This window comes from Morone saxatilis, unplaced genomic scaffold (assembly GCF_004916995.1).
Source record: "Morone saxatilis isolate NCDOM2014 unplaced genomic scaffold, NCSU_SB_2.0 Contig4, whole genome shotgun sequence".
Taxonomy (NCBI): Eukaryota; Metazoa; Chordata; class Actinopteri; family Moronidae; genus Morone; species Morone saxatilis.
Genome location: NW_023339984.1, coordinates 4,195,311 through 4,206,355, shown reverse-complemented (window position 1 = coordinate 4,206,355; position 11,045 = coordinate 4,195,311). Strand labels below are relative to the sequence as shown.

General features: G+C 40.8%; 2 protein-coding genes across 2 annotated transcripts in view; one reads left to right on the top strand and one right to left on the bottom strand.

Annotated features, from left to right (window-relative positions):
• The first annotated feature begins 1,128 nt into the window (after window positions 1-1,128).
• Window positions 1,129-4,134, top strand: si:dkey-165a24.9 (probable G-protein coupled receptor 132). The gene is made up of 3 exons (XM_035675316.1): window positions 1,129-1,333; window positions 1,428-2,276; window positions 2,662-4,134. Exons 2-3 carry the CDS (start codon window positions 1,696-1,698, stop codon window positions 3,083-3,085), a joined length of 1,005 nt encoding a protein of 334 aa, XP_035531209.1. The 5' UTR covers window positions 1,129-1,333; window positions 1,428-1,695; the 3' UTR covers window positions 3,086-4,134.
• Window positions 4,135-4,236: 102 nt separating this feature from the next.
• Window positions 4,237-11,045, bottom strand: part of LOC118338106 (prostaglandin D2 receptor 2-like) — an 18,429-nt gene continuing 11,620 nt past the window's right edge. The window contains exon 2 of the mRNA XM_035675315.1: window positions 4,237-5,514. Within this exon, the coding sequence (XP_035531208.1) occupies window positions 4,351-5,451 (1,101 nt within the window). The 5' untranslated portion in view covers window positions 5,452-5,514 and the 3' untranslated portion in view covers window positions 4,237-4,350. The remainder of the gene's footprint in view (window positions 5,515-11,045) is intronic.

Here is an 11,045-nt window from a genome sequence, read left to right as displayed (position 1 = left end):
AAGTTCCAGGCTTATTAATTGAAAGTTTGACCTTCTGCTACCCAGTGTTCCCTATTGGAGTTAATGCTGGTGAAGCTTACGTGGCAACTGCTTCATCTCATTCTTTCTGTGTCTGCACAGTATGTACAGCTCCCTATTCCATGACAAGATTAAAATCCATCTGAAAACTTCCTGCAGTGTGCAGCCAGCCTGCTGCAGGAACAACTTATTATGCTGCCTCTCAACTCCAGGGACATTTCCCTTTGGAGCGGATTTGCTGTCTATGCAGTGTACTACAGCTGATATCTGTCTACATAGGGGCATGGAGACCTTAATGCAAATCTCCAGAGAGCATAGGGTGGTACTAATGTCTCAGGGGACAGGTAAATTTATTAGTTTCAATCTTGGATTATTCAATAAATCAGACATTGGTGACATTTGAAAGGAAACAACGTGTGTACTTCGACCCTCCACCCTTTGAAACCCTGTGGTAAAAATACTGCCTAACACCCATTGTCTCAACATACCCATTCTTCCCCAAAACAATTTCAATTGTGTAAGATTTTTTTCTCCCAGTAGTGCCTGTGAAAAGTTCACCCTGAGTAGATTTCAAACATTCACTGTCTACAATTTCTATAATTTTACTTTTATGCAATAAGTGTGCTTTATCTGCAGGGTTGTTTGTCTCACTTTCTGTGGCTTTCATCTCCTGTTCTGTGATGCCAAAGTAGATATGCACTCACACACGCTAATTCTTGTTTTTGTCACTTGCATTGACTTTTATTGCTGTGGAGACAAACCATATACTGTAACCTCATCAATAACAATTACAATTACAATCACCTCAACATAACCCAACCACTAACCCTAACACACACAAAATCAAAAAGAATTTGTTGGGAAACCTCAGGGAGTCTGCATACTTACATGGTAAAAACAACACTCGAATGTGTTGAAAAGCATGTTTAAAGACAGCATAGCTTAAGGGTTAATGCGTTCAATGGCACGTAGCCAGCAATCGACAATCTAAAGGGCATTAGTGGGCACCCTGCATCAGTTCCTCCCCTCACAGCCCCTGTTCACCTTAATCTTCCTGTCTACTGCTGTAGTAAGAGAGACAGAGAGAAAGGGAGACTGTATGTTTTTGTTCTGGGCCAGAAAGGCGTTCTCCTGCCTCAGGATGTTGCCTTTAAAGCTGAAGAAGTGGGTTTCCTGTGGAGGAAACGATCACAGAATAGACAAGGCTTGGTCGAGACACCGTGTTCCCAACATTTCTTGAGTACAGGTCACCCAGCTGCAGAGCAGGCGGCAGACAGGCTTTTGTGGAATAAAGCCGCTCTAACTGCCTTAAATGGTGAGTGAAAAGTATTTTTTATAAGATTTATTTTATATGGTTCAACTGCTCATGCACCTGCAGATACTAAACCATCTGTGAATGCTCTTTGCAGGTGTTTGTTTCTACTGATGGACCCTGGATGCTTTGAAGACTGGTTGACTGCCAGCACCAAATCTGAGCCTACTGTTTTCCACAGGAGAATGCACTGATGAATATTTCACAATGGACAAATGACAAGTGGATGTATCAAACTGATAACAGCTAAGACTTGTTACCTTTTCTTGTGCTTTGAGTGTATGAATGGGTTTTTCTACACCAACTCTTCATCCTGAGCAAGGTCACCTCTAGTTTTCCATGTCAGGTGCTTGACCAACAGAGACATGTCCAATGACAGCTGCAACCTACCCTTAGACACGGACACATTTGGCCTGACGTGCATCTATGGGCTGATCTTCTCTTTGGGTCTCCCCAGCAACCTTCTGTCTCTCTGGGGATTGTACCACCTGGGCCGCTCAGGTGGGGGAGGCTGCCAGCTGGTCTACATCCTCAACCTCCTGCTGTCAGACCTCCTCCAGCTACTCACCTTGCCGCTGTGGATACTTTATCTCCAAGGTGCGCACCGCTGGCCCTATGGCCAGCTAACCTGCGAGCTGGTGGGCTACGTGTTTTATGTAAATGTCTACGCCAGTGTTATGTTCCTGTGCCTGATAGCGCTAGACCGCTGCCTAGCCATCGTGTACCCGCTGAGCAGCCGCAGCGTGCGGACTGTCAGGGTGGCAGCTTTGTCCGGTGTTGCAGTTTGGACACTCACCTTTCTGTTCTGCCTGAGTGGTTTGCTTCCTTCAGTGTTTGACTCTGACAGACTGCTGTGTCTCGAGCAGTACCCCGTCAGCCCTAGATACGCCCACTTCAAGATCACTACCGTGGCCCTCGGCTTTCTGCTGCCATGTGCCATACTAGGGTGAGTTAACCTGAAATATCCCAATGTAATATTATGTTCAAATCTGTTCATGTAAAGGTTCTGTGCTCAAATCCGTCATCCTAATGCACAAGAAGTTCATTCATGTCTAAATAATTAAATTGGTCAAATTTGTGGGACAGAAAAAGGGAAGCAGGTTATTTTCCAACCTCAAGTTGAAATAATACAATATAACCTATGGGGACAAAACTGAAAACATAGAGTGAATGTACAAAACATCCAGGAAACCCCCCTGATATTGAGCTATCTTGATGTGTTACAGTTTAACAAAGGAAACCTCTCATTTTCCTGTCCTTAGGGCAAATACCATACCATTTTATATATTCTCATGATTGGTTCTCACCTTTACTTCTACTTCCTTCCTTAGCTACACCTCAGCCCACATTGGATTGACACTCCGACGATCTCCCTCCCTCTCTGACCACGAGCGGCACAAAATCGTGGGCATCCTAGTCGTGATCACTGTCAACTTTATTGTTGTTTTTGGACCCTATCACCTCGTGGGCGGGTACAGATTTGTGTCCTTGCTGCTGACTGATGAGCCGTGTGGACTGGAGCGTTCCATTTTCCTCATCTATCGACTGTGCTACGGTCTGACCAGCCTCAACACCCTGCTGGATCCCCTCTTCTACATCTTCTTGTGCCCTGATGCCCGGCTAGAGCTGCAAAGGTCCCTGCCCTGTTTGGGAAGGGGTCAAAACACCTGCAAAAAGATCACCCTCAGTACCAGATCTCACCCAAACAGGCAGAGGGAGAGTGAAACTGGACACAATAATCTTCTAGCAGTATAACTTGGATTTGACCACAGACCTGACTCCTAATATTTAGTCAAGGCACTTGTGCCACCCAGTGGAAATGCACGTGTACAGTTTCTGTGTCATGTGAGTTTCATCTCTAAGTAAATCAATCTGTGTTTCAACCTCCTGAGCTAAAATTATTTCACGAGTTGAGTTTTTAGTTTCTCATGATGATATAAATACTGCTTCAGAGAAGGGCGGAAATAGAAACATTTGTGTGTAGCACACAGTGTAAAGACTTTAACTGTTGCCTACATGAAATCAACACTATATCATGGAGTAGAAATATGGAAATGTCATTTTCTGTGAAGTGAAATCCAATTTATCTAATTCATCTATTTACTACATGGTTTTTGTATGTGTGTTTTTGAAGAGTGTAACCAGTGTATGAAAATGAGCCCCTGTTGACATTTCACAGTCAAACTATTTTTTACTGTTATGTTTACAACAATGATTAAAACTCCTGTTTAATCACTTGTTTGCTGTAAGTCCTTCTAAAAATAGGACTGATGTGCATCACTACGGAAATGCAAGAATGTGGTTATTTGCAAGGTACGTGTCATACTGCATGTGCTTTTCTTTCTGTTTATTAATGTTTAGAAATTCAACAGCATTAAAAAGTATATACATTACATTGCATGGAAGAAGCAGATACACAATTTAACTTTCATGACTGACATCTATTCTCTATTATGAGCACAATGGGCTAATCTATAGCAAGCGCAAACTGTATCTCCAAAAATGTGCTTGTGTCAGCTTCTACGGCTACTGGCAACATCTAGTGAGAGACACCAAAAGTCTTTTTCACAAAGCAACAAACTGTAAAGAAGCAATAATGTATGAGTCATTCAATCAAATGTACACATCAATTGAGCATCCAAGTCATATTAAGACAAGACAATATTTCTTGCTTTTTATTTATTTTTTTTGCTTTTTGTTTGTTTTCATGCACTTCATGTACTTAATTTGGAGGTTAAGTTATCAGTACACACTGTATAGTAAAGATGATTAAACCCTTGAATGTTCTTGGGAATATAAAAAAATGATGCTACTGTGATATTGATCAACTAACACACTTGGCAAACACTTGGTTGAGACCTTTTAAGTACCATAAATTGTAAAATAAAAAGCCAGGATTCAGTAATGGTCATAATAACAGGGGGCCCTTTTCAAATAAAGGCTGGATCTCTGTGCAGCCTGGCCATATTAGAGAATTTACGATACCTTTTTGCTCAGTTCTGAGCAAGGTTAACAAGAATTTAATCATGCTCTTGCACTTCTGTGTTCAGAGTCGTGTTTGTAATAGAATTCTTCGGTTTCAACACCATCTCACTGGTACTGATAGAGCTGCGAGCGGTGCTTCGGCGTCGGAGCTCTGCCAGGTCCTCAGCCAGAACACTCTCCATCACCGCACCCAGAGAATGTCTTATCTTATGGCAAAGATCAGGGCAGCTGAACACATACAGAATGGGGTTAAGGACGCTGTTAAGGAAGCCAATGGTTGCCGCAATCGGGAGGGCCCTGCCTGCCAGTTTCTGTGCAGAACTCCCAGTGGAAGCCATCACCTCTATGATGATGAATAAGTGGTATGGAGCCCAGCAGAGTATAAAGGTCACCACCACGGCCATTACGAGTCGAACAAAGCGGAAAGGGCGTCGACAGCCTCTCCGCGCCAAGCGAGCATTCACAGCAGCATAGCTGAGCATGATGACAAGTAAAGGGATCAGGAAGGCTAGAAAGAGCTTCATGAAGGCCAAGGCCTCCTTGCGGTGCTTACACAAAGATCCCAAGTCATAGGGCTCACTGGGGAGAAACTGAGCATAATTATAGTAACACAGGATCTTGCCGTCAGGTAGGATAATGGTGTCACGGAATATGTAGAAGGGGATAGTGAAGACCACAGCCAACGCCCAAATCACCCCACAAATCCTCCCTACCAGCTGAGTGTTCCTGTAGTTCTGGGCCCAGACAGGTTTCAGCACCACCAGGCAGCGGTCGAGAGAAATGGCCGCCAGCAGGAAGCCACTGACAAACATGTTGAGAAAGAAGATGGAGGAATGGATGCGACAGAAGGTGTTTCCCAGAGTCCAGGTGTTACCGCGGGCCATGTAGAGGGTAAAAAAGGGAAGGCTACAGGTGGCCAGCATGTCAGAGGCTGCGAGGTTCAGGATCCAGATGCTGATGACAGAGCGGCGGACATGTAAGCCCACTACTCCGAGGATGAGGAGGTTTTCTATGATGCCGATGGTAGAGAATATTCCATGGAGGGAAATGGTAAAATAACTCAAAGAAGTCATCTTGGCTGTTTGGTTTGATGGGATACTGCTGATATTCACCTTCATGCTGACAGAACAGAACATCTTGGAGGAAAATCGTCTTGATGTCGTACTCAGCTGATGTCCTTTAACTTAAACTGCTGATATCTACAACAGAGATTAGAACATGTCAAGCTAAACAGGCAATTTACAATGCTAAGTGACAGGATCGGTTTTGAAAATGTAAAAAAAATTAAAATTAAACTTTTAGCTCTAGGAGCTTACTTATGTATTCTCCAGTGAGCCATTTAGCTCGCTCTGTAAAACTCAATTTACAGTTTCAATTGCAAATGCAAAAGTTGCCTTTTACACTAAAATACAGTTTCCCAAACTTCACAAACACCATTGTTTATATCTATAACAGTACAAGAAATACAGCAGAGGTGCTGGGAATGTGTGGGTTGTTTCACAGCTGACTCAAGTTTGTGCATGCAAATTATCTGCATGTGTGTTTCCTTTTAAAAAAAAGCTTTTGCACTACCTATACAATTTCACAACCTGGCAACCCAGATGTTGATCTTATTAATGGATTACTACTTGGCTATAAGGCATTAATAAATGATTTGTCAAATCCATACCATACAACCAAATCATAAAAACACGATTAATTACAATTTTAAACATTTTTATGCCTTGTTACAAAGTGGTACCTATTCTGATTTTCCAGAGAAAAGATGGAAACAACCATTACTGTATATACCCTTACAAAACAAATAAAAAGTGTTTAACTGTAACACTCCAATTCACCAAAGCAGTTCTCCTGCTGAAGACGAAATGCATTCATCTCTTTTCAGTTTTTGTAGTGCCACTCTATTTCTGTGCGTTCTTATCTTTCTAATTTCCCACATCCTCTACATATTCTTTTCAAGGTCACTTGTGTAACATTTGATAATGCAAGTAAGTTTTATATATCACATAAAACTACACATGAAACTTCATAACAGATGTAAAAAACGGAAATCAAATATCTCTAAAAAAAAACCAAAAAAAAAAACGCTAAATGCACTAACAACGTAGGTGTTGACTTTTGAAAAAAAGTGTAATGCTGAATACATATCACTCGTTCTCAGCTCTGAGAGAAAAAAATTATAGCTAGACCAATCGCCTGGCCATTTGTGGTTACAACTTGGCTGTTGATGCAAACTCTGCAGAAGCATAAAAAAAGACAGCAGATAGAATTTTTGTTAAAGTCTGCCGTCTTAAAATCACTTTGCTAACAGACCAATGCACATTCATTTGATTTTAAAAGCTGTAATAAATTAAGAAATTACACTAGTAGATTTATCAGTCGCATTGCAAGATACTGACTCTAACACATGTGAAAAGAATGGTCTTTAACTTATCCCTTGTGCTAAACCCCTTATGCAAACAAGCAGACCCTCTCCACTAAATCACTCACCTGTTCCTCTGTCTCTGCCAAGCTTAATGAGGTCTCTGTCATGTTACGTTACTGTATGTATGCTCATGGGCGTCTAAGTATGGTAATAGGAAGTCACAAACCTCAAAAGGAACTTCAACTCTTCTCAGAAGAGTAGAGTGTCAAACCAACCTAATTTAATAAGACATCTAAGAGTCAGGCCTATGATTTAAATAAATTCTGTTTGGTCTACTGGTTTCTGAAAACAAACTGAGTGAGGATATGTTGTAATTTAAAAGGGGTGTAAAATGAATTGAGTTTTAGTTTGTAGGCAGTTTTTTTGAGTAGTATAGAATTATGTAAGTCACTATCAGGCCTATAGTTTGTTTACAAGTTGTTGACTATTGACCTTTTACCAAAACCACACCAAAATGACTACTGAAGTGTGATCAAAGAATACTGTTGAACAGAACACACTGACCTGAATATGCTAAAATGGCAGGAAAAACAGACAATTGTAGTCAGCATATATTGAAGTGGTTGCTTTAATTTACTTGTTAAAAACCTTGGGTGGGCTGCATAAATCAGTTTAAAGGTCCAGTTTGCAGGATTTAGTGGCATAGTTGCAGATTACAACTGCCTCATTTCACCCTTCCCGAAGGAGAAACTACTGTGGCTGCGAAATGTGTAAAGGTGAACGCCCCTATCTAGACCCAGTGTTTGGTTTGACCCTTTTGGGCTACTGTAGAAACATTGCAGTTCAACATGGCCAACTCCATGGAAGGTAACCTGCAGCGTCTGTTAAAATAAAATGAAAACATACCAATAAATATTATTTTCCATTTTTCCCAGTTGAGCCTCCTGTTACACACTGGACCTTTAACCCTATTCGGCTCTAAAGATGACCCTAAAGATGGTTACTGTGTGGAAATTCTTTGCATTTTGCCTCAAGTGGTAGGTGCTCTAATGCAACCAGCAGAGCATTGGCTAAATCTTATGGTGCATGTAGGAACTATAATGATCTCATTACAGCTCAGCTACAGTCTGACCTCGAGTCCCACTTTATAAACTGGGGTATAACAATATCCTGTCTGCACATTGGTATATTGGCCACTTCTCAGTTCTCTTGCTACCAAATGTTGAAATATTATCAACTCTTTTAACCTTGTTCAGCGTGTGTCATGTTCTATGCGTGACCACGGTCATACTCCGTCGCCCTTTAAACTTTCTATGTGTGATTTTGTTTGCGACCACAATTGCATTGTTTTTGACACCTTACTTTAGTCTTCTGCTCAACCTCAAAAGCAGTAGTGTTCTTCCTTCTTTAGCGTCCACTCTGCAGCTACTTTCTCATCCTGTCTTTTCTGAATCTTATCTTTACAGGATGAGATGTTATGAACTTTGACCCATTCATAAACAAGCACATGCAGCATATGTAACACAAAACCTAATCAATGCAATCAACCAGAGACCTAAAATGACTAATTTATACCCTAATTTCTCCTGTCTCAGTGAAGCAACCCTGTCCCGCCTGCAACACGTGCAAAATACTTTTGCCATTAGGGCCCCATCCTTCTGAAACATCCTTCTCTTCCCCCCTCTGTTGCATCAGCTGAGTCAGCTTTAAAAAAAAAACTTCTCAAACCCCATTTCCATCTCCCTTTCCTGTAATGGGGCTGTAATTTATTTTTCCTTATCTGTATCCTCTGAAGCACTTTGTAACTTTGTTTCGAAAAGTGTTTTATAAATAAAAGTGTACTTGCTCACTTACCTTGTGCACATAAAGCATATTTATGAACGTCAGTAGAAGCAGGCCTCATTTGCTAGCCTGGTGTGGCTACATGGTGTTTAGCCTGGTCTAGACTTTATCGATCGATAAAACAACTTAAAGCCCACCGGGTCGCCTCGCGTTCTAAGCTGCTTAGATCAGTGATTGAAGGAAATAAAAGCCTTGGCTATTCATTAAAAGTTTTACGGTAGTTTTTCTTTTTTCATTCTATAGTTTTTTTCTTTTTTAGCTTGTTCAGGTTTATTTATTGTACTGCTGTAACACATAATTTCCCTCCTGGAGATACATCATGCGTTACACTATTGACATTAATCTAATCTAACAGACATTAGCCTATGTTTTTATTTTAAAGCTTGAATTTGGTTAAACCCATGTTTACCACCAAGCTCGAAATTCAAACTTGGTTCTTATACCAGAGCTTGATAATTCAGTCCACTGTGCTTTCTATGGTTGGTTATAGAGATATCCTGTCTGCTTACTCAACTGCCTTTTCCCCAAAACCACAACCTACCATTGCTAGACGAAGATGCTATTTTGATTTATTACTCAATATGACAATGACAAGTCACAGATGTAAAAGACAAGGCACTCCTCTTGACAAAAATATCAAAACAACAAACATAATAAATGATAAACAATAAAGTATTAAGATAAAAGTGCTTCAGGCTCCAAAAATCAGGCCTTAAAAAGAGAGATCAGTAAAAAAAAACTTGAAACAAATAACTACTGGTATAATTAAGCTTAAAACAAGAAAAAAATCGGTGTCACGTTACTACAACATGTTGATATGAATGATAGCTGCTGGAATGAATCTTTTTTTTTATTGCTTTGTTCTACACCTTGAGACTATAACCCTCCATTCAGAAGGAAGAAGCTGAATGAAGCCTCTCATTCAAAATGAAGCTGGTCCTCCGCTGTAACTGTCTGCTGTATGGGGATCAGCTGTGACTCCCCGGCCTACTGGACCATTTAACAACGTGATTGAGGAAGTTTCAAAACCATGACACACTTAACTACTGGAATGAAATGCAAAACCAACTTCCGGATTAAATAAAGCTCGCCTAACTTTATCTATTCATTTAAAATTCAGAAACGTCTAGTAGAGTGGAAGAGAAGAAAACTGAACTTTGTGCAGACCTAAAGAAAAAGAGAAAGCAACCAAAGCAGAAGTTACCAAACAAGTGAGGCTGTCACATGGTGTAACATGAGGTGCCAAACTCCAGAGAGTGTTTTTGCGTCATGACCAAATGCCCCTGTTTCTACAAATACTGAGAAATACAACTTCATGTTGTCTTTTTACCCCACAGTGAGGATGCAAATGCCACCTTTAGGCTTGACTGTTGGGTTTACACTGACACCTGCTGGTCCACTGGAGTGTTACTCTTTCCGGCAGTCCCCCCTTGTTGAGAATCCATCAAAGCCGTTACCTGTGTGCATTTTAATGATGCACCTCTTTCTCTCTCTTTCACCTGTGTCGACACAATGCAAGCCACCACAGCTTTCATCAGTAAGCACTTGGCACAGACAAAAATAATGTGCATAAGGTGATGAAGCAAAAATTTGAGTGAGAAGCACTAACTTCTGCTTTTGTGTCTTGCTGCTGTATGTATTTGGGTGTGGGTGTGAGAGAAAGAGGGAGAGAGAGAGAGAGAATGTGAAGGGGTGGAGTATGTTATCAGTCTTTACGCAGGCTTCCTGTTTATTTTTTTAAAGCACTGAATGCAAAAGTACGTATGATTTGCTGTTAAGTTTGAGCCGTCCAGAATTCTCGGATGCTCACACAGAAAAGCAGCATCCTGTTTTCTCATCTGTTTTATGCAGTTTTAGCTTACTTATATCATCTATTTTTTTTTTTTTTATTTGCATCTTTTTATATTGCCTTGTGTTTCTTTTTTTCTTTATTAAATTGCCTTGTTGAAAGGTGCTGTGCAAATGAACTTGGTCTGCCTTTGCCCTAGAAAAGCAGGTACTGACTGCTGGGCATATTGTCTCATCCTGTAAAGATTATGCTGTGTTGTTGGCGCCCCCCTCAGGCCATGTAGCGCCACATTCAAATAAAGGAGAGCGGTCGTGTTGAGGCATCAGTTGTATGCACAAAAGGATGCAGGATCTCAGTGCACGCACTTTATACGTCTGAAAATGTCTAAACCACAAAAACGTATCACAAAGTTCAGCCAAGAGTGTTTGGTAGCTATTGGAAAATCTTTATCTTTATGAAGAACTTTAGAAATTTGTTTGTTTTGGACTGGAAGAAATGAGCTAGCTTTAATGCAAAATCAGACAAATGTGTTGCAAAAAAAAATTTGAACTGGCGAATCAAAGCTTCTTACTTCCTTTTGTGCAAGTATTTACACCCACAAATCTACACCACCTGGGTTAGGTTTTCCACTGAAGGTGCAGCTTTTGTCTTTGACCCCTTTACAGAAACCACCATCATACTGAAGGTCAGCGCAGAGCAAGGATGTTCGAGTTTTATGTGCTCTTGGTTCCTCT